Source organism: Oryza glaberrima, chromosome 12 (assembly GCF_000147395.1).
Source record: "Oryza glaberrima chromosome 12, OglaRS2, whole genome shotgun sequence".
Taxonomy (NCBI): Eukaryota; Viridiplantae; Streptophyta; class Magnoliopsida; order Poales; family Poaceae; genus Oryza; species Oryza glaberrima.
In genome coordinates, this window is record NC_068337.1 from 620,004 (window position 1) to 643,599 (window position 23,596).

General features: G+C 46.6%; 4 protein-coding genes across 5 annotated transcripts; 2 read left to right on the forward strand and 2 right to left on the reverse strand.

Annotated features, from left to right (window-relative positions):
• Positions 1-436: 436 nt before the first annotated feature.
• On the reverse strand, positions 437-3,884 carry LOC127757812 (uncharacterized). 2 transcript variants are annotated; one of them, XM_052283397.1, is made up of 10 exons: positions 3,744-3,884; positions 3,371-3,450; positions 3,118-3,256; positions 2,808-3,006; positions 2,272-2,400; positions 1,961-2,010; positions 1,783-1,880; positions 1,417-1,704; positions 842-1,328; positions 437-729 (listed from the first exon to the last, which is right to left on the reverse strand). In XM_052283397.1, the coding sequence occupies exons 2-9, from the start codon at positions 3,437-3,439 to the stop codon at positions 846-848; spliced, it is 1,455 nt and encodes a 484-aa protein (XP_052139357.1). In that variant the 5' UTR covers positions 3,440-3,450; positions 3,744-3,884; the 3' UTR covers positions 437-729; positions 842-845. The 2 variants fall into 2 exon arrangements, with proteins under 2 accessions (XP_052139357.1, XP_052139356.1); XM_052283396.1 differs by having other exon boundaries at positions 437-1,328.
• Positions 3,885-4,569: 685 nt separating this feature from the next.
• LOC127757663 (RNA-directed DNA methylation 4-like) lies at positions 4,570-8,114 on the reverse strand. The gene is made up of 10 exons (XM_052283229.1): positions 7,976-8,114; positions 7,789-7,878; positions 7,130-7,224; positions 6,755-6,826; positions 6,458-6,499; positions 5,912-6,060; positions 5,708-5,826; positions 5,241-5,325; positions 5,092-5,162; positions 4,570-5,000 (listed from the first exon to the last, which is right to left on the reverse strand). Exons 1-10 carry the CDS (start codon positions 8,082-8,084, stop codon positions 4,846-4,848), a joined length of 987 nt encoding a protein of 328 aa, XP_052139189.1. The 5' UTR covers positions 8,085-8,114; the 3' UTR covers positions 4,570-4,845.
• Positions 8,112-11,153, forward strand: LOC127757662 (PLASTID TRANSCRIPTIONALLY ACTIVE protein 6, chloroplastic-like). The gene is made up of 6 exons (XM_052283228.1): positions 8,112-8,794; positions 8,991-9,059; positions 9,153-9,257; positions 9,958-10,077; positions 10,420-10,509; positions 10,594-11,153. Exons 1-6 carry the CDS (start codon positions 8,204-8,206, stop codon positions 10,708-10,710), a joined length of 1,092 nt encoding a protein of 363 aa, XP_052139188.1. The 5' UTR covers positions 8,112-8,203; the 3' UTR covers positions 10,711-11,153.
• A 6,146-nt stretch (positions 11,154-17,299) lies between these two features.
• Positions 17,300-18,977, forward strand: LOC127757314 (uncharacterized). The gene is made up of 2 exons (XM_052282816.1): positions 17,300-17,644; positions 18,510-18,977. Exons 1-2 carry the CDS (start codon positions 17,300-17,302, stop codon positions 18,975-18,977), a joined length of 813 nt encoding a protein of 270 aa, XP_052138776.1.
• Positions 18,978-23,596: the final 4,619 nt, after the last annotated feature.

A 23,596-nucleotide genomic window follows, 5' to 3' on the forward strand; every position in this document is an offset into this window, starting at 1 on the left:
TGAGTGAATTACCCAATAAAGCTTTTTTGCTCCTCTGCTGCAACCAGATGGACCATGGTTCTGCCCTTATTCCTCAACCTCCTTTGCTACCACCCATTGTCAACAGACACCATGCACACGCTCCAGAATGGAGACTTCCCCATGGGGCCTAGCAGGAGCTGTTCTGAACACTATTATTGGACCATTCCCTGCAGAAATAATTACAGTTCAATGCATAGATGAGTACTTTGCATTCCTTCAAGTGGACAACATTTGCAGAGTAAAATAGCAAGGTCTACAAATTCAATATTACCCGTGGACATGTCAAAGGTTGATCAGATGAGGAGGAATTGCTCAACTGGTAGTAATCAGTTAGGACGATGAAGCATAACCTAATCATAGTGCACACTGAAGCTCTAAACACCATAACAAACAGAAAATAATGCGCTTTCACAAGTTAGGCTAATTGTTGTGAAGAATCTACAACAGACTAGGATATAAAGAGTTCTATACATTGCGATCTCAAGCTGTTGCATACCCATGACTCATGGAATCATGCCTAAATACACTTACAACCATAAACAAATTCAGACCTAGTAGACGAATCACCTGATTGGGAAGGGGAATACCATGAGACATGAGAAACGACCAAATCATACAATTTCCTTATGGTAAATTTTTTTTAAAAAAAGAGAAACGCTTCCATTGTTGCCCTTTTCACCTTTCAGATTCAGTTGATATATGAAGCTTCTGTAAACCAAAAAAGAAAAAGGTGGCCCAGAAGCAGTTTCAGCATAAGTTTGGACAGTACATTCAACAACAGAAGTCTACGATTACAAATATCTGTCAGAGCAACACTAACATTTTTATTCATCTTTCATAGCCATCTCATGCCTCCGTTTCTGCGCAACCTCAACAAGCAGAGTCAGCAGGGCTTCACATACCTGCGATGTGTCTGCCTGATCCCTAGGTTCCTCATTGAGTGAGGAATAAACCATCCATGCATGGTCCAACTTCCGCTCTGGCCGGACCACTACTGATCCAGGAACTTCAGCATCCTTCCTTGTCACAAGACCATCACTCTTCTCACCATACCTTGCCACCAGAAGTTGTGAGCATGCTGCCATTGCAGCTGAAAGTGGCATTACAACTGGGATCCTAGTAGGATTCCCATCAGCTGCAGCTGGGAGCTCCAAGTGTGCAACATGAGAGAGGGCTGTAAGCACACTGGGAGTGATGCTAGCCTCTGTGTGGAACGAGACAATGGGAACCTCAGGAGGCAATGGGTTCTGCCGCAGGAATTCTTTCCTCCTCTCATATGTCAGGTCTTCCAGAGCCTGAAGATCACCCTGAAGGAAAAAAAAGAAAACAATAAACATCAGTGTCGTCCATTGTGCAGGCCGACAAGGTAACGATCAAGCTCATCAAGACAAATACCTTAAGGACTTTTGATACCAAAATCTCCATGAGTTTACGTAACCTGACATAGTCACCAAGCTGGCCTTCTCGCAAGATATCTGAAGCAACCGGGCTTCCTCCATATGGGCTTTGAGCTAAAGCCAAACCTGCGACCTTGTCTTTCAGTTGTGGCCAGTAAAGGGAGAGGGCTGCTGCTGCATCTACACCACCCTTGCTATGGCCGAGAAGTAGCACCCGCTTCTTCGATCCCCAGTATATTTCTTCTATATATTCCTTTATCTCCCTTGCATTTTTACTTACTGAAGACTGCATAATTCATTATATGTTACTTGATGAAAACAATATTAAGAGTAAGCAACAAAGAATATTACTGTATGGAAGTACCTCACTGTGAATCTTGGCAATGTGACAAGCCAGACCCATCTTGGAGAAATATGATTTTGTCTTGACAAAGTAAAGAGGCCCATGGTTACTAAACAAACCTGCAAACAATAGAAAAGCTAATGTCAGCACAAAAAATTGCCAAATTGCGAATTCACAACCAAAGTGGCAGCAAACTTGCCTGGAACCAACAGATAGACCATCGAATCAGGCAGCTTGTGTTCGTTTTTTCTGACAGGGAATCAAATGATCACATGAGATAAAAGAAGACGAAGCATACATTACATCTTTTATTAAGAGAGTTGCATAATTTAAAAGCGCGAATATTAGGGAAGGACCTAATATCAAATAATTAGAAGGGCTGAGGCTTCGAACCCAAGTCGTCTAGCCCACCACCTTGTGGAGCTAGCCGGAAGACCCCCGAGTGTTTCTTAGCAGTTGCATAATTTAAACATTGAAATGCAACTTATGCAACTTATTATGTTTGCTGACCTCACAGCATCAAGAATTTCCAAGAATCTGGCAGTTCCGTCCTCAGTTGGAGGTAAGCTTTGATCCTGCTGAAGCCATCCAATATCATCGGCTGAGCCACGAACAGTTTTCCGAGCACGTTCTACAAGACTGACAGAAAGATATCAAGAAGGATACCAAAGATTAGTCCTCCCAACACCGGAACATCTTATAAAAGAACACCTCATCCACGAAAGCTAAATTTTATATTGCAATTTATTCTTAATGGACATCAAAATGACACGTGTTTTCATGCACAAGTTCTTTTAGATGCACACCTATTGAATTGATTATTTAGCACAGTGCATAAAATAGAAGTGTGTGCACTAAAAAAAGAGCCAGTTCCAATAGATGGCAATTGCATAACAAGTGCACTTAACACTTCATAAAGTTCAAGCATGCGTAGTTTATTCATGATAAGTGATGATATGGTATTTGCAGCTTGTGTCACACTATCACCTATTTGTTTGATTAGAATTCATAGGAGACGAAAAGACAAATGCAAAAGCAGTCTGTACCCTTGAAACAGTGAAGCCCCATTCTGGAAGACGCGCAAAGGTGCCATCTGTTCTGTGATTTCTTGAGATGAGCTTCCAGTATTATCAATTTCACCAGGAGATGAGTCTGCTGACTGTTCGGAAGAAGACTGAAAAGAGGATCCACCAACAGTTGACGCAGGTGGCAGAGTTGCTAGTTCTTGCCCTTCCTCAGAAATAGCTGTGCAATAAATCAAGGAGATGCAGCAGAATTACCACATTGCGTGACTATTTTCTAATGAAATTGGCACAAGAGAAGAGAGTCATTCATCGAAGTTATGGAGAGGCCAACCTGTGTAACCAGATACAGGGAGGCACTGGGTAAGATATGAGGCCGTCTGGGCCAGATAAGACGCAGCTTGGTTTAAAGCTGGGACGGAGAGGAAGAGCTGTGAATCTTCAGTCCTGTCGGCTGAATATCTAGCATCAACCTAGATTTATCAATAAACATTAACAAAATTGGAAGTAGAAGGCAAGTAATTGTGTGGTGTGGCAAACTTTTGGCAATTAAATGCATACATGGTACAACCGGAGAACGCACATACCGATGATGCAGAAGTAGAAGGCTGCCCCAGCGTTGAAGGCAAATCCTCCATGGTTGGCTCTTTATCCATGAGCGGTTGTACTACATGTGAAGCAACGAGAATAGAAAATGCAATAAGTAGCGAAGAGGAAGACTGTGGAATGGAATGCAGCACAAGTTGATGAGATGGATTGGTAGCGAGCGTGTGAGGAAGTCAGGATTGAGGGTATCTCAATTACTGGTGGGCAAGCCTAAAAGTAATAAAGGAAGGGAAGGTATCCCATCCATCCCCCATCTGATCTCTTGAGAAACACGCTCATATCGCTTACCCAACCAAGTTAACGAGTACTCACAAATTATTGATTCATGGAAGGAAGGAAGGAGGAAGAAGTTACCGGAATCAAGTATAGTAAATCAAGAAGATGGAGGGTTTGGAGGTGAGCTGGACAGGACAGGGAGGGAGGCGATGGCGATGGCGATGCGTTCCTTTTCCTTGTGCTCAACTCCACTCGATCGTTGGCCTGCGACTGCGCTCCCACGGATTGGGATTTGGGAACAACGGGAAGAAGCGTTTCTCCTTCCCTGTGATGTCCACCGTGCCGTGCCCCGCCGGCCGCCGCGCCGCTTTCTTTCTTCCAGAGTCCAGACTTTTCTGCTCTTCCATCTATTTGGGCTGGGCCTGGAATCATCATCACTTCACACAGTGAGTAAAATGAGACTTTTTTTCTACAATGATGACTCAAGCAATGAGCGTCGAATGGCTATCGCCTTGTTTAGTTGGGGAAAAAATTTTAGGTTTAGTTATCACATCAGATATACGGATACATATTTAATAGTTTAATAATAAAACAAATTACAGATTCCGTCAGGAAACTACGAGACGAATTTATTAAGCCTAACTAATATGTCATGAGCAAATGTTTACTATAGCACCATATTACCAAATCATGACATAATTAGGCTTAAAAGATTCATCTCACCATTTACACGTAATCTGTATAATTATTTTTTTCCTATATTTAATACTCCATACATATGCCCAAACATTTAATGTGACAACATGAAAATTTTTGTTGCATGCATGCCTTCAATGATTACAGGTTTCTCCAGGAAATTCTCCCAGATTTAGGGTGTGTTTAATTCGCGCTAAAATTGAAAGTTTGGTTAAAATTGGAACGATGTGACGGAAAAGTTGAAAATTTATGTGTGTAGAAAAGTTTTGATGTGATAGAAAAATTGAAAGTTTGAAGAAAAATTTTGGAACTAAACTCGGCCTTAATAATTCATTCTTCTTGCTCCTACACTTCTCCTTCAGTGATCATATCGAGTTACGGGTCTAACAGCTGAGGCTGGGAATACAATTCATCAGCATACTAACACCAAAAGTTCTCTCACATATAGCCAGCCCAACAGGAAACATCACAGCCAGCTCAAGCGCTAGCCCATACATCATCTTATCTCTAGTTACTACCCATATTTGTACCCCGAGCATAGATTCTATCTCCCGTCTTCATCCCTTTCTTCCTCCACCTCTTCCTTCTCATACTCGGGATCAGAACCGTCTAGCTCTGAAAATGGATTCTCGCTATTGGAATCATCATCCTCATCCTCTGACAACTCTTCAGGATAATCATATAACGGGTTATCCTCCGCTGCATATTCAAGATCGACAAGTTAAGAAAATCAGATAATAAGGACTCTCACTGGTTCACCATGGAAGCAGGTGGATGGTTGTACAATTACCATTTGAATCATCTGTATCATAAGGATCGTCATCATCATAACATACATCATCGTCATTGTCCACTTGTAATCTGATGTAAAAAAGAGAATGTTCAGAAAATATCCCCACAGAAGAATATACCATAGTAAACACACATCAATCAGATTACAGTGGGTATGGAGCTGAAGATGTGCCCTCCATTGTTGTATCATCATCCACCTCCTTGACAGTATATATGTCATAAACATCTGAATCTGCTCATCAGAAAAGACGAGCCCATCAAAACTAGTGCTGGAGCAAAAGTTCTCGCTCTGTTTGAGCCTTATGCACATAACTAATTCACGATTAAAACATTCATGACATTGGTATGAATGACAATTGAAGACAAAAAATGTTTCCTCGCACTAAAAGTTGTAACCCATAAAAAAAACACTGTTCTGTTCAATTTTCCGTTAGCACAGGAGTGGCAGAATTTATTTCACACTAATAACCCCTCCAAGAATAGCATCTTAGCTTTAGCTGCCTCAGCTATGAATTAATAGATGGAAAGGCAACCAAAATCCACAATTTCTAAAATAAGTTCAATTGAAATTTCCAGTTTTTTTTTGAACATCTGAAGGAAAAAAAGTTGCAGACCTTCCGATTGTGCCAGCGAAATAATATCTGATTCAATTTCTTCAGCAGCTGACGGCAAATGTTCCCGTATAAGTGGAAGAAAATTGCATAAAATTGCGCCCTCTTCAAAAGACGTAATCCTGAAGAGAAAGATCGTAAGAACCATGAAACAGTACAACATTTCGATTTTGGAAGAACTAATAAATCTCACAAGGAAAACCTTACCTTGGTTCTGTGGGATGCTTCTCTTCATCAGAATCTACTTGGACAGCATCATAAAGATGGCATATTTCTCGTAGTGATTCATCAACTTCATTCCTGTCTCCTTTCCGACTCCTCCAAATTTGTGCAAAGCGAGCATTTCTTCCAAGATCCTATAAAGGATTAATGAGCAAAAACTTGCATAAAAATGTGGGAAACAACACAAGAAGGCACTGCCACGTCTCTTTGCTGGATGTGAAGCATATGATTCAACCAAAAAAACTCTAGTGACAAGAAAGGTACTAATAATACTGTAGTCAGCCAGCCACCAAGACCTAACATATGTAATATGATTCTGCAAGGCCCATGCCAATAACAACACTTGGGATTGGCCATACTTAACAGAGTTGACTCAAAGATAATACCATAAACCCTGTTTCTCCTATATTGATTTGGTCAATCCATAAAATATTTCATTCATTTACTCTATCCACCAAATTCACATAAGTTAGTAATAAGTACTAAAAACTTAAGCAGATGAAGTTGACTATAGTAAGAAAATAGGCACACCTCATGCCTCTGTCTGGCTGCTGACCGTAGCTGGTCTTGTTTCTGTTCGCAGAAAAAAGAATAATTTTAGCATATGAACAAGTACATAACATCCTTCCTTATTTCAAAATCTTCAAGAACAAGATACATAAAGCAGTAGTAAAGTAGTTGCTACTATCAGTGAAGGGTCTTTCAAATATTCAAGGAAAAAACTAAAAGAAACGCTTAATTATTAATAATAATTTCATGGGAACAACTGAAGACATGGCTAAAATATAACAATTAATTAAGTAAATACTAGGAAAAAGTTTGACTTACTTTATCTTGCTTAGTTCTGTTGTTCCATTCCTTTGTCTTGCTCTTTATCTCTTTGGCATCCAAGTCAGAATGCTACAAAGTAAAATGGTGTAATTGTGATCCACTGTCCAACCCTTATGGTCATAAGGTAAAGTACAACTGGCAATATTTTTTTAAAAGACAATTTAGTTGCATAATGTTGGTATCCATAAGTCAATAAAAGAATTGTGTTGCTCTATTGTCTATATAACTCCATGAAAAGTAAAAAATAACAAGAGATATACTCAGATGCCGATGAGTAATGACACATTAACTGAACTGATTATGCCATGCGAGGAAACCAAATTGTGGAAGACTAGACAAATTTAAAAGTAATGAAAAGAAAACGATTATTACCAGAAGAGAGTGCAAAACATCCTGAACTGCCTCAGAATGGTGTACTGTCTCAATGTGCTGTACCAGAAGTTTCTTAACTCGTGGTTCCTCTGAAGCTGTAAGCACGGAAACTGTGAATATCATGTTTACGTGCGGTGTCAAAGTACAAGTATATGCAACTTGTGTTAGCGGTATCATGGTGTCAAGGAGGCTGATTAACTGGTAAGTAGAATCCTACTATTGTGGTATCAGGACGAATGTCTTCCAGCATCAATTTGCAGAGACAAGCAACTGCTGGTGTGATTACTGATTAAGTTTGTCACAAGTGAGAACCTGGGTGTAGCTCAGTGTGAGGCCTGTGTTCGAGCCATGCTTGAAACGACACTGGTGCTCACCGTTTCACCTTATAATTAATGCGAAAATGTATTTGCTTCTTTCTTAATTTGATAGTACTAAATTTCTAGTTAGTATCTCACTTATATGTTCTTTTGAAAGGAAAAAAAATGTTGCTTCTGTCCTAATATTTGATAGTACTAATTTTCTCCTCAGTTCATATGAAAGGAAAAAAAAATTCTCGTCAGTATCTCACTTATATGTTCTTCTGAAAGAAAAAAAAATGTTGCTTCGGTCTCATATGTTTATGAAAGGGAAAAAAGCGTGTGACAAGTAGAAGTAGATACCTTTATTAGGAGCAGAGGATGGCTCGGAGACTGAAAGGCTGGAGAAATCGAGCATAGCCTTCTTCACCGGCCTCTCATTGATCTCTAGCCCTAACGAATCACAAAAATCATGTCTGTTTTTTCCACTAAGAAGTTGGGTAGAGAAAGGGGGAGGAGCAATGAGCGGAAAGGAGAAAGGTTTACTCACAGAAAGCGTCGGGACGGGTCTGGGAGGGCTTGCGCTTGACACGGACGACGATGGGTTTGCCCCTCCCCTCAGCCTCCACCTCGGAGGCAGCCTCCGTCGCGGCCGCCATCGCCGCCGCCCGCCGGCAAAGCCAAGGTAGGGTTGGTTGGTTCTCTCGCCGTCAGAACAAACGAGAACAAGTTGGGTGCTTTAAGATTCGTGCTAATTCATCTCTACACACCCACGTGGATGGATATACTCGCTCTCGACCGCGCGCGCAAAAAAAAAAAAAAAAGCTCAGACATGGCGGCCACCGTGTCGCTCTCTCTCGTCGTCTCCGTCTCCGGCTTTCCCTATCCATTCCCCTCGCCGCTCTCCAAAACCCTAGCTAACCCCTCCTCCTCCAGGTCCCTTCTCCTCGCGGCCCCCCTCTCCCGCGGCGCCACCCCACTGCCCCTCCTGCGGCGCGATGTCTCCGCGGCCTACGGCGACGACGACATGGACGACGACTTCGGGGACTTCGACCTCGACGACGGGGACGGCGTGGGGGACGACGAAGACCTCGACAACGAGCAGGACTACGACGTCGACTACGACCGCCTGCTCGCCCCCGTCAAGGCGCCGCCGCGCCCGCTGTCCGGGGAGGGCGACGAGGAGGAGGAGGGGGACATCGCCATGGTCGCCGCCCAGAGCTTCGTCTCCACGCAGGACTCCGCCTCCGACACCGTGGTCGACTACTCCGTCAACGAGGACGAATTCCACAAGATTCGCCTACTGCACTGCGATTTTTTTATCCGCAAGGTGCCTGACCCCGACGACGACGTCTTCGACTTCCGGGAGGTATACATCCCATTTATCTGTCTAACACTAGTACATTCTTTTGCTAGTTGCCTGTGTTATCAAGCATGTATTTGACAATGCTACCTGTTCATGCAACATCTCATGACACATTCATTGCAGTGCTATCCAAATTGACACAACTCAATCTTTTAGGTTGTTTTAACTAAATCATGTGTTCCTTCATAATGTGCAACAGATGTATGTCACGCCGCCTGACACTGACATCTACTCCATCCCAAGGGTTCTTGCTCCTATGCCGCAAAAGGTGCCCATATCTCTCTCTCTCTTTTTTTTGTCTGTTTCAAGCAAATGTAAATGGGCATTGAGGTGTAACCATTGTTTTCCTGGTTGAAAGCAGTATGTGAGGTGCACGAAGAAAAATTTTGGTCGTTACCATGTTAGTGAGCCGCCTGTTGAGCATTTGCGTGATCCCCTATACAAGACAGAAAGGGAGATCATGAAGGTATGTGTGAGAGTGTTGTTTCCTCTGCTAATTTGTTCTACCACTCTGTTATGCAATTATATTTGTCATAAAGAAAGATTGAGTGGGTAATGCTGCTTGAAAGCTGGAAGTTGCCAACCTTAAAGATTCTGACTGAAAATTTTCCCTATTTTTTTGCCATACTTGTCAGAGTAGAGACCTTATTGTTGTTTGATGAGAAATTGCCCTTACTGATGGTAGTAGTTACTTGTGAAGATTACATGTCATGCCAAATTGCTTAGCAACAGGTTTTATTCCATGTGGTGGTTATCTGAATTTATAGATCAAATTGTGGGATATCCGATGCATTGTTTATTGTCCTCAAAGATCATATATTGCTAAATAGGAAATAAGGTAAGAACTAAAATTCCTTAGGAGTTTGAACCAGCTAGCTTCTAAAATTCCTCAGGGTCTAGTCAGTGGACCACTGGACCCCTATTAGGCCATTTTTAAACTCAATTCCCATCCAGGCAGTGTAGCAATTCTCTGTTATTCTTGTTTAACGTGTCTTTCTGCTTTATGCTTGTTTTGTCTGTCATAATCAATACCAGTTGTTCTTCTCACCAGGGACTCAGACTTACACTATTTTTAGTTTCTACCCAATATGACCTTAAGAACATATGTGCTGGGTCTGTGGTTTTCTTCAAAATTTATATATGTTCCATATTTGTTTATGCTGTAGGTTTTCTTAACAAAACATTACAGGAATAGGCGGTGTAACGACCCAGATTTTTTCCTTGATTTTGAAGAGATATATGTTATTGACTCAAAAGCAAGGTCAATCACGAGAGCAAAAGTTGTGGTAAGACGTTTGAAATTTAAATTCTTGAAGCATTCAGAACAGAACCATTATATATTTAGGTTGCAGGAGCTCTTTCATCACTAATTTTAGTAGAAAAAAGTATATTAGTATCTGCATGATGATTTGAAGGAACTAGTTTAATGGTTTCCATCCTTTGAAATATTGCATGCAACCATTTGGATGACTGGTAAACTGGGTCTGTGATGTCATTGGTTTCACAGTTAGCCCTATGCCTTTTCATCTAGACATTTGTGACAAGCATTTATCTTCACTTTTTTTTTTTGCATAGTTTAATTAATCTTTGTTTTGTTGAGATTATTGATATCGAGCTGCCTATTACAGGTTAGTGTCCCTGAAGGAAAGAAGAGGGACAGGAGAAATGACTTGCTACTCATACGAGATGGAGGGGAATCATTCAGAATAATCGACAAGGTACTATGCTTGTTTCATGAATACTATCTACTAATGTTGTTGTAGTAGGAGGCTTCAAAGGCTAATGTGGGCTGTTTGTATCAGACCAAAAGGGATGATGCGACCACTGTGATCCAAAGAGAGGAGTGGGCAAAGTCGAGGCAAGATGTGGAGAAGCACTTTAGGAAGCTCCGCGACTTTGACTACTCGAATTGGTTCTGAAGAAATAGTAGCTGGAGTCATTCAGCAGAGAAATTATTTTGCTAATTTTGCAGCTGCTTATATTAGAGGAAGCGACCATGGTGCTCAAGGGAGAATCGCCATCTTCGAGTAGGCTAATTCTGTGTACTTTAGGTTTTTGTAGCAGGTAGAAGGCATGCCACTTAGCGAGCCTATCTGTAGAAAACTGAAAGGTTTGATGCTTGTGAATGCACTACCTTGTTGAGTAGCCAACGAATATGTGGTCCTTGGATTCAGAATTTCCTAGGTAAGTTTTCCCTCCGGTTTTTTAGGTATGAATTTCGTAGGCAAGTCCTGTACTCAGCAGAATCCTCAATAAAAACTACAAAGCGGCAGACAAGACAATTATGTCGGTAAAAATGGTGTTGTGGAGGATGCTAATGCAACAATCAAGAAAGTTTATCCAAATAATTGTTCTCCTAGCAGTAGCAGTCAGCATTGCCACCTTGTTACATCCTCCTCACTGTTTATTCGGCTAACAAAGACCTGAACATACCAAAGTGGCATAGTGCTGTCGTTTTTCTCGTACTGTCTTATTTAACTTAGTCCTGAATAAATGGCACCATGCAAGTTCAGTACTCATACAGTAGTTGGATCAACTTGGAATCAGATTGTAAAACAACAAGATTCCCTTGATAAAATTGTGAAGTGCTTGTGACAGGAAGAAACTCCATCTTTGATCGTGCAGGCTAGGGATCGTAGCACCAGAACAGCAAGATTGATAAAATTGTGCAGCAAGATTGTAAAACAGCAAGATTGATAAAAGCGGAATTTGTTCCCGCTTTTAGTCTCACTAGAACACGTGGCACGTGCGTTGCAACGGGATATTCAAATTATATGAATACTACTCTTTATATCATGCCACAGAGCACAAATATATGAGATGACAAATATGACCATTCTAGGACTGTTATTTGCATTAACTGACAGAATCAATCTGCTTCGAATTTCAAGTAAAACGAATAGTTATCCTAGACTAGAATATGATGCTGTACATATCAACGTTATCACATCTCAATTTGAACTGAGCAATTAAGGATTGCATGCATAATCATGTATCTAAAATCTTCCTCTACTCCATGGTCGTGCATTAGGCGAGTCAATCTTGTCTAGGACTAAGTACATAGCGTTACATGCCATCAAAAGGCATCCTCCAAATAAATCATACCAATCTGAGAGTAAATATAGGGAGGTCTTGTTTGGGCTAAAATAGTGGATGCAATAGACATATGCAATCTCAGAAAGAACTCTCGGTACCAGATGAGCATCTGGGTCCCCCACTCGAGGCATATCCTTATAATAATAGTATGCACCTGAAAGCACACATGTATAAGGGAGATAACACAACACTCAAAAGTTAATTTCGTAAGGAAAATATCAACACTAAAAGATGTAATGCAAAATGCATCAAGCGCAGGCCAAGCCGAAACAGTCAAGCCGCTCAAAAGGTTTGCAAGGTAATTTGCAGCAGTGATCAGGATACGTAAATATTAAGAAATTAAACATTTCCCCAAAAGAAAAGAGGACCTATACGTTTGTTGGGGCAAGGCAACTATTAGAGATTTAATCGGAGGTTGTATAATTCTCTTAGTCATGCTTTAGTCTGCCCCTAGAGGGGCTGTAAATTTTCTCTTCTTTATTCAATGGAATAAGCATACTCGTGCCAAATCAGTTATAAAAACGAGAGATACCTAACAAACATTCGATCGGCTTAAACATACCTAAAATTACTTATCCACCCATTTGATGCAGCTGCGACATCGCATATATCACTTAGGAAGAAATTATGCAATATATCATGACGTTCCTACAGCTAAGACAAAAATCCTACACTGATCGTATGCTATACCAATTAAGCAGTCATAGGTAAATTTTCGTTGACTTATACTACGATGAAAGAACACACACAAGTGACTTATACTATGATGAAAGACGTAATGACAGGAATTACAAAACATACAATTTCTATTATTTTAACTGTCACCTATGCGAAGGGCAGAGGCCACAGGACAGCAGCATATATCTTTGCTAATTATCTGAATTTAACAAATACTACATATCGTTACTAGAAAACTGCACTCAACAAAAATCGAAAATCAGATTAATGTAGTGAATAAGGCTATTGCAGGAATTGAAGAAAACTTTGAGGAAGGGAGAGCAGGAGGGAGGGAGGGAGGGAGGAGGATCATATGCACCTTGCCGTGGAGTGGTGCCCTCGATCGCGTGTGCCCGGCGAAACAAATTCCGCCGGTACGTACGGAGAGGCCGGAAAGGAATTATTCACAGATTCAATCTTCTAATGAATCAGTTTTGGTTACCAACTGGTGTATATAGATATTCCATTAGTGCCGGTTCTTAAGGTCTAATAGGTGTCGGTTTTGGGCCTGATATTTTTTGGTCGGCACCTATGATCAAAGTCACCTATAATAATAAAAGACAAAAAAAATATTGTGTAATACAAAATATATCCTGAAACACAGAAATCACAAAAATAGCACAATATTATATTCGCATCCTCCACATCCACATCCTCCATACAAATCACAGAATATTACATTCACATCTTGCACATCCACATCCTCCATATTCCAAGAAGACTCATTTTAAAATCCCACAACAATTCATATCACCCACATCCCAAAATCTCCAAACATATATACACAAGTGCATTTCACCTCCACAATGTGCAAACATACACGAATACAATTTCATCACTAAATTGCATAAGAGATATTGCTGGGACTCAGCGTGCCGGTCAACCCCAGCCTGAGACGTGTCCGTCAAATCACACGAAGGTGGTGACCAGATGTGTTACACATCTCAGGAGACTTGATAAAAAATCGCTTGAGCTCTATAATATCTCAAATGCTCTAATATGAAAATTTTAGATACGCATGCTCACCTGCTGCTTATAGAGGCAACAATGATGATGCCAGCCTCATCCACTCAATGAGATTACCTGTGCCAAACAGGTGACAGAACAACAACAGTTATGCCGAACTCATATTTTCTTTTTGGAAATGGTTAAGACTTTCTTTGCGCGTTGGAATGGGACGAGATATTTCCTTTTCGTGTTGCGGTGCCGAACTGGATTTTTCGACGGACGATGGAAACGAAAATATCTGTCTTTTTATTAAGCTATAAAATATGTCCATGCGTTGCAATGGGGAGAGCCGATTTAATTTGTATATATGTATCGGTGGATAAATAATTACAGCCTATTGTATTGTTTTGTCTATTTATATACTTATCCGAATCACTTATTACCAAAGAAAAGACTATTTGTGTGTAAATCTTTTATATACATGTTTTTAGTGACTAAAAACAAATGATGTAAACTAAAGTACGATAAAAACCAAAAAAATCGAATTCAAAATTAAGTTCTAAAATTTAAAATTTGGCTTATAGGAATAAGCATAAGCCAAATAATGAGGTCTTCAAACACGAGCTTGATTTGTCGTCCAACTTTATTTCAAGTCGGACAGGATCGAATTGATGACGAACATAATGAACTTCGATCATCGATCCTTTATTTCAGTTGGCATATTCTTTTCAAAAGTAAAACTGATTCTTATATAGATTATTGTAATGGTATCTCTGGTAGTACATACGAGCATGTGTAGAGAATGACTTGAAATCATGCTAACAAGTCCCAAGAATCGTGTCGTGTAATACGAATAGAATCGGATGATCTAGGCAACAACGTACGTGATATCCACACAGACTCTGTTGTATCCAAATCACACGAACTCTCTTTCGCAGTTCGCTCACGAGTCGTGACTTCACAATGAATGTTACACGTGACAGGAATCGAATACGGATGACGTACCATAGTTTTGACAATAACATCTTCAATTTTTAAATCTCGGGCGACGCAATCCCAGTCGAACATATGACAAGGGCAAATCACGCACGCGAGAGCATTGTGGGCTGTCGAGGGAAGGCCCTCGATAGCGGGGAGTCGTGAGACCCCCCCTTTCGTGAGTTCGGCCGGGGGCAGAGGCTCACCTCTTAGAAATCAGGTATCCGCCCCTAAGGCTGCTGGCTAGCTTGCACACAATTGAATTATACAGGTTCGGGCCGCTGTGAAGCATAACACCCTACTCCTGTGCTTGGGATTATGGATGAGTATTACAAGGGTTCCTTTGCTCCGGAGAGCGCTCTCCCCTCTCTTCTCCTAGAGTTCAGGTTTTCTAAGAGTCGTCCCCTTGTCTCGGTGGGCAAGGTCCTCCTTTTATAGCTCAAGGGGATACCACATGCGCCGCCTCTACCTACCCCTCCATGGGAGGGGGACCCCACTTTACTTTGACTGGGCCACGATCCGTGCCTTCGCCCGGAAGCTAAGCAGTAGCCCGTCCTTGAGTAGGACCCAGCGCCGCCCCCCGCATGACACAGGGGACAGCCCTGTCATTCCCTCATAAATGAGTGAAGACATGTGGTAGCCCTCCTTCGAGTGACGCTCCGATGGGACGGGTCATACCTACCCCCACTCCTGCCGGATACATAGGCGACGTGGGGGCACGCCCGCCCGTTCAATCGGACGTGACCGGCAACAAGCCGGTCACAGACTGGTCACATCTGATTGACAGGGGTCAGTTAGGCGGCACCGCCCGTCTGCCCTTACCACATTAAATGCGGTGAGGGACAGTTGGGGCGCCGCGTATTTATGGCTGTCCAGCCTGGGTCCCCTTTTCGCTCTCTCCCCCCGCCACATGGCAGTTAGGCGAGGGCCTCGAGGCGAAACAGCGGGAGGGCCCGAGGGGGCGATGTCGCGCCCCGAGGCCCCCCTCCCCCGGTCGCTTTTGCGACTCGCGAGGTGTGAGAGTGGGGCCAGCTTGCAGAGCCACGTGGCTAGACGGGAAGGTAACTTCCCTTTACTTCGCATACCCCTGGGCCCATATCTCCGACAGTAGCCCCCGGCGCCATATCGGACATTGGCCTCCTGAGGTCGGTCTGACGTGATGCTGCATGACTTGCCTTGCTCTCGCACCGATGAGACCTCAGCAAGGTCTTCGAGAAACCGCGGGTTGACGAAACGGCCGAAATCTACGCGACAAACAAAGCACACAAGCAAAACATGCTATAAGACTACTGAAACATGAAACAAAACCATTTTTAATGGATTCTAGGGATTTTTATGAATTTACTGAGACTTGAATGGGCTTAAATACAGCTCGGATGAATTACTTATGAATTTTAGAAGATAAACTATGTTTTTACTAATAAAGAAAAGTCCTTATTCGATTTATTGCGCAATAAATCCCCAGGACGGACATCACCCAAAGGGTGGGGTGCAGCGCCGACATGTGACTTCTCAAGCTGGGGTTGTGGGCCCGGCAGGGAATCCAAGGGAATATTGCCGAGTGGCTAGGTTGGCGTGCCAACCAGAGCAGCGGTTTGACCGCCACTGACTGCGCTAATGATGAGGATGCTTAAGGCGCGAAAATCGGGGGGGTCGGTCAGACCACGCCTCGATTCCCTCGCCCGCTACTCCTGCGGCGGTAGTGGTGACGGTTTGCTCAGATTGCGCTCATGGCCGTTGTGCACCCTACCCCGAGTGTGCCGCTGACAGGCGCACTAAAGGCGGGACGCGGATACAACAGGTGGCGTGATGAGTGGGCGCGGGAAACGAAGAGACAACCGCAAGCGCGAGAATCGTGGGGGCAATTACGAGGGCGTGAAATGAGGAGGTGAGCGCGGGTGAGGTGAAGATAAAAGGGGGCGGAGGCAGGGACTTTGCCTCCTTCCTTTCGCCAACCGCCCACTCGTCTTCTCGCTCCTCGAACCCTAACATTCTTGCCACTTCACACTGTTCCACGCGCCACGCTCTCCGCCACTTCTCCGCCGGCCACCATGGCTCAAGACGCTGGCGACATAGTGCTCCTGGCTTCACGCATTACGGCGGATAGGCACCTTAGCCTCCCCCGCAAAATCATGCCGGATGGCGCCGTGAGGGCGGGGGAGTCGCGGCCGCGACCGCGATATCCGGAGCGATCCGTGCACCTCTTGTCCTTCGCCATGGTGGGGTTGATTCCACCGTTCTCCGGATTCTTCCATGAGGTTTTGGATTTCTACGAAATCCATGCCTTGCATCTCGCACCCAACGCTGTGATGACGCTGGCCATCTTTGCGCATCTGCGCGAGATGTTCATCAGGGTGCGGCTGACGACGCGGTTGTTCCAGGCTTTCTTCATTCCGCAGCTGCTGCAAGGTGTGGTGGTGGGGGGATGTTACTTCCAGCCCCGGCCAGGCACGACGGGGCAATACATCGAGAGTCATCTCCGCAAGAAATGGGAGGACTGGAAGAAGGACTGGTTCTACACCGCGTTGCCGGACCATCCGTGACTTCGGGTTCCCGCTGCTCCTCCTGAAAGATCCGCCGCATGGCTAGCGGTTTCGGAGCTGGGCGAGGAATACGACGCGGTGTGGGATCGCCTTAGGGGTCTGCGAAGCCTGGGCCTCACGGGGGCGATGGTCTTTGGTGATTACTTCCGCCGCTGCATCGCACTTTTCCAGGATCGATCCCGTGGCGCGTGGGAGTACACTGGTCCCAACGACCCCATGCGCACGCATGTGGGTGAGCGCTGGGACTGGGGAGGAGGACGCGAAGATGGTGATCTGGCGGGTGCTGGGCCTGGACTCCGCCGAGCAAACGCTAATCCCAGATGGGATACTCCCCCTCTGCTGCGACCGTGACCGGGACAGCATCCTGGCCGTGATGTCGGTTGTTGGCGCCGGCAGGAGCCGGTCCAGCCGAGGCGGCGCCAGCGGTAGCGCCGCCGGCGCGGGTGGCGGCGGCGCGACCGCAGGCGGGAGCCGGACAAGCGGTCCAGGCGGTAGTGGCAGCTCGAGGGCACCCGGCCCGAGCCGCGGACCCGGGGACGACTCGGCCAGCGACCCGAAGGGGAAGCGGAAGGTGCCCGAATCTCGGCCGCCCTCTCCCCCGCGCGGAGGGGACGCCGAGCGCGTGGCGGATCGTCCGCCAACGGGCCACAAGCGCCCTGCCAAGCCCGAGGCCGGACGGAAGAAGAAACGGCTCCGGAAGATAGGGCAAACGGAGCCGTGCCGAGGGAGCTTCATCGAGCCCCCGAAGTGGACTTTCAACCGCCCTCCCCGCAGGTACGATTGCCGGCACCCACTTCGGTGCTCTTACCCAGCTCGGTCTCTCGTTCCCTCCTTTTCTTTTTCTTCGTTAACACGATCTGGGTTCTCTTGTAGCGAGATTCCTTCCCAGAGTGTCTCAGGGTCCGACCCTTCGCGGGGGACCAAATCCGAATGATCGGAGCGGCCCGCGCTTGGCCGATCCAAGGCCGCGGGGTCTTCACAGCCTCTCGGTGGGACCCACGGGCCGCATACCGGGTCCGACCCCGAGCCACCCCCAGCCGGGACTCGACCCACTACGGGCGATGGCAGCGGTGACGTCCCTCCCGGGGGGGCTCCGAGACCAGGGTCCATGCGGAGCGCCACCCAGGATTGGGGGGCGAGGGAGGTCGCAACTTGGGAGCCGAGGCCGGAGGCGGTCTTGAGCCCGAGGTCGAGGTCGAGGTTGGGGGCGGGCCCGGTCTCGAGGCCGAGGCCGAATCTACCCGAGGACCCGAAGCGGGGGGCGAGAGGGACAGCCGCTCCCCCTGTGCTTGGGGCGCCCTCGGGGCTGGTCACGCAGAAGGGGGGCCGAGAGTAGCCCCCAGTCTCACGGGGGATCCAGCAGCACACCATCATCCTGGGGGCGGATCACGAATTTTTCTTCTCTGACTCCGGCAAGTATGGAGCCGCTTTTGCAGGTGCTAGCCGCCGCCAACTCCACTGTCCGGGAGGGGCTCAACGCCCAAGTTCAAGCCCTGGCGGAAGAGCGAGCGGTCCTGGAGGCAGAGTGGGCACAGCTTGCTGTGGACCGCGTGCGAGTTGACGAGGGGCGCCGCGCCGTGGACGACATGGTGAGGGTGGGGCGCAAAATGCGCCAAGCCCAACTAGCCGAAATCCAGGCGCGCGAGGAGGCGCTGGACTCCGTCATGCGGGAGACGAAGGAAGAGTGGCAGGTGGTGCTGATCGTCTCGAGCGTCCTGGATGAAGCGCTAGGCGACATCCGCCTACAGTACGAGGCCCATGCCGAGGACTTGGCGAAGAGGATCAGGGACGCCCGCGGCATCCTCGACGCAGCCGCTGCCCACGAGCGGCGGGCATCGGAGGCCGACGCCTTGCTGCGGGCCCGGACGGCGGCGCTCGAGGCTGAACGCAGGGCCTTGGATTAGCGTGCCCGCTCCGCGCAGGAGTTTGAAACCACGATTCGGCGGCGGATCAAGGTCCTCGACTGGAGCCAGCGCGAACAAAACACGCGCGGCCAGGAACAGGCACAGCGAGCCCAGGAGCTGGAGAGGCGGGCTCAGGTGCTGGAGGAGCGAACGCGCCTGCTAGATCAGCGGGAGTCCACTTTGGCCGCCCACGAGAGAATGGCGGCGGAGGTGGAGGCCTCCCTTCGCCTCCGTGAAGAGGCCGCAGCCGAGCGTGACCGGATCACCCTTGCCGCGAAAGCTTCCGCGGACCGCTGCGCGGAAGAGCTATGGCTCCGGGAAGAGGCATGCCGGGAACGGGACGCCGCACTCGCCGAGCGCGAAGCCGAGATGAACCGCCTTGAGGTGGCCTCGCGCCGGCTGGGCGAGCAACTCGCGAAACACGAGGAGGTCGTTGCCAGGCGCGAGGCTCGGCATCTGGAGAGCGCTCGCACCGAGCGTGCAGCAATAGCGGCGAGGGCTTCTGAGCTGGAGGCCTGGGAGAAGGACTTGGCGGCGGGCGGGCAGCCCGGCGGCGCGGGGTTGGTGAGCCAGCTTGCCATGGCTCAGAACACTCTCGCCGACCTAGAGCGCCTGGTGCAAGATCAGGTTGGGGAGATCGCGGCCCTCCGCCTTACCAACAAGATCGGACCCGGGCAGCTCTCCGATGCCGTTGACTGGCTGGAGCGTGCGGGGCGCCGAGTTGGCATCTCCGCGATGAAGTCAGCCAGGACTTGGCTTTTGATCGTGTGCCGTGGTTCGAAGTGCAGATCGAACTCAGCCAGCTCGATGGCCCACTTTACAACCCGTCCAGTGCCCTCTCGGTTGTGCAAAATTTGGCCGAGAGGGTACGATGTCACTTCGGAAACCCGATGCGCTTGGAAGTACAGGCGCAAGTTCCTTGAGGCCATTAAAACTGTATAAAGCATTTTCTGGACCTGTGGGTACCGGGTCTTCGCATCTCGAAGTGCCTCGCTGACAAAGTAGACGGGCCGCTGCACCTTTCGGTGGGGCCGGTTCGTGTTGTCAGGGGCAGATGATCTAGGGTGCCCCTGCTCGGGGGCCCCGGGGGGATCTCGAGTCATCTCGGGATCATAGGCCTCGGGGCCACTCACCAAAGCCTCCCCTCCTCCCACGGGGGCCTCGGAGTCCTCCCGGGGGCTGGGGGCTTCGGGTACTAGGCCTTCGGGGGACGAGGGGCCATCGCGAGTCAATGGGGCCTCCGGTTCGCTTTCCTCGCGCTCGACTACTAGGGCAGCACTCACCACATGGGGGGTCGCGGCCAACTAGAGTAGTAATGGTTCCTCCGGCCCCGGGGCTACCAAGATGGGGGGGGGGAAGTGAGGTAAGCTTTCAGCTGATTGAGAGCTTGCTCGGCTTCCTCCGTCCATACAAACGGCCCAGAGCGCTTGAGGAGCTTGAATAGGGGTAGCGCCCTCTCGCCCAGCCTTGATATGAATCGACTTAGGGCGGCCATGCATTCAGTGACGCACTGCATATCCCTAAGCTTGCTGGGGGGCGCATCCTCTCTATCGCGCGTATTTTCTCGGGATTTGCTTCTATGCCTCGGGAGGAGACTAGAAAACCGAGAAGTTTGCCCGTCGGCACACCGAACACACACTTATCGGGGTTCAGCTTTACGCGTGTGGACCTAAGACTATCGAAAGTCTCGGCCAAGTCCTGCAGCAACGTGTCCTGGTGGCGCGTCTTTACCACCAGGTCATCGACATACGCCTCTACATTGCGCCCTATCTGATTACTCAAAGTAATACGAGTCATGCGCTGAAAAGTAGGGCCTGCATTTTTCAACCCAAAAGGCATAGTTGTATAACAAAAGGTGCCCACAGGAGTAATGAAAGCAGTTTTTTCCTCATCTTCCCTAGCCATGTGAATCTGGTGGTACCCAGAGTATGCATCTAGAAAACACAAAAGGTCGCACCCCGCAGTGGAGTTGACTATCTGATCTATGCATGGAAGAGGGAAGGGATCTTTAGGGCATGCCTTGTTGAGGTCTGTGTAGTCGATGCACATCCAAAGCTTGCCATTGGCCTTCGGGACGACCACCGGGTTCGCCAGCCACTCCGGATGGATCACCTCGCGGATGAAGTCAGCCTCCAGGAGCCGCGCCATGGGGGCACGCCCCCCCCCCCCCCCCCCCCCCGTTCAATTGGACGTGACTGGCAACAGGCCAGTCACAGACTGGTCACATCCGATTGACGGGGGTCAGTTAGGCGGCACCGCACGTCTGCCCTTACCGCATTAAATGCGGTGAGGGACAGTTGGGGCACTGCGTATTTATGGCTGTCCAGCCTGGGTCCCCTTTTCGCTCTCTCCCCCCGCCACATGGCAGTTGGGCGAGGGCCTCGGGGCGAAACAGCGGGAGGGCCCGAGGGGGCGATGTCGCACCCCGAGGCCCCCCCCCGGTCGCTTTTGCGACTCGCGAGGTGTGAGAGTGGGGCCAGCTTGCAGAGCCACGTGGCTGGACGGGAAGGTAACTTCCCTTTACTTCGCATACCCCTGGGCCCATATCTCCGACACGGGCCTAATCACGGCGGCGCGCAAAGGCACGTGTGAAAAATGGACTCAGGCGCGGGCCCGATTGCTACGTACGACTAGGGGCACGTGAAAAGCTGTGGGCCCAATTAATTTGTGTGCTTCTCGGATAAGAGGGACGCTCTGGCGTGAGAAAAAAGAAAAGGATTTGACATAAACATAAAATTAAAACCAATTCAAACACAGATAACGTACCAAAATTCTGGCGACATCTTCAATTTTTATAATAGTAGAGAAGAGATACAGAAGTAGTAGAGATAGATACTGAGACTTTAGTACAATGGTATATTTAAATTATATGAATACAACTCTTATATCATTGCAACTTAGCACCAATATTGAAAATTACAAACGTAACCAGTCCAGAAATAAATTCTATGTATTAATTGATTGAATCGATCGAGTTGAAACTTCATTATATACACATGATTGAAGCAGGATTTATTTTGAATATATCAAGGTCTTATATATAGTACATTTGTATATATACACAAGCTTTGAATCATCCTACAGTAGAATATATATGATGATGCATATATCAAGATTATGGCATGTCAACTTGAACTGAGCATGCAATTAAGAGTTGCTTGCATCATCGTGTATCTAAAATCTTCCTCTACGCCATGGCCGTGCATTGGGCGAGTTAATCTTGTCAAGAATTAAAAACGCTGCATTCCATGTCATTATAATACCACCTCCTAATAAATCACACCAGTTTGAGCTCACACCAATATAATGGATGCAACACACATATGTAACCTCACGAAGAACTCTCAGCACCAGATCTGCATCCGGGTCCCCCAATCGAGGCATATCCTTGTAATAATAGTATGCACCTGAAAGCACACCGGTTTTAGGGAGAGATAACACAACACTCGAAATTAATTTCATAAGTGAAATATCACAACACATCAAACGCATGCCAAGACAAAGCAGTCAAGCCACTCAAAAGGTTTGCAAAGTTAATTTACATCAGTGATTAGGATATATAAATATACAAAAAATAAACTTTTCCCTAAAAGAAGAGAGGACCTAGGCGCTTGCCGGGGCAAGGTAACTAGAGATTAAACGTGTAGTTGTATAATTCCCTTAGTCATGTTTAAGTACCTAGCTAGTCCGTCCTAGAGGGGCTGCAAATCTCTCCTTTATGCAATGGAATAGATCGGCATTCGTGCCAATTCATTAAAAAAAAGACAGCGTACAAAGAAAAAAAATATTTGATCAGCTTTAGTGTCCCGAAAATTGTTTATCCACCCATTTGATGATTGAAAGGTAATCATACTTGGTTCTTCTTGATTCTCAGCTAATGCAACTGACATCACATCTATCGCTTAAGAAAGCATGCAATATACTCCCTCCGTATTTTAATGTATGACGCCGTTGACTTTTTAACCAACGTTTGACTATTTGTCTTATTCAATTTTTTTATGCAAATATAAAAATACTTATATCATGCTTAAAGAATATTTGATGATAAATGAAGCCACAATAAAATAAATGATAATTACATAAATGTTTTGAATAAGATAAAATGTTAAACGTTTATTAAAAAGTCAACGGCGTCATCTATTAAAATACGGAGGGAGTATCATCATAGGACGGACATTATTGGTAAAATTCCGTTGAGGACAAACTGAAACAGGCAGTGTACCAAGAACACAAAAGTGATTTATACTGGTATAAAAAGATTTTCGTAATGACAGAAAGTGCAACATAAAATTTCGAATATTAAAATAAGTCTTTGTCACTTATATATATACAAGACATTAACACACCGTTAGATGTGGTGGTTTTTAGGGTTTGGTGATGGTAATGTTGTGGCGACCTTGTGTGCGAGCTGTGAATTGAAGGAAGAAGAAGCTCAAGCTGTGGAGGAGAAATTAAAGACAGGGGGGCAAATGAGGAGGCAGGCACACACCTTTGGCTTTGGGGAGGCACTAGCTTGTTGGCGGCGGGAGGGGATCCGATCGATGGATGCAGCGAAGCCCCGGCGCTGGCTGATATCGTATCGCTATCTGCTCGCGGATCGCGGGAGGGGATCGACGAGC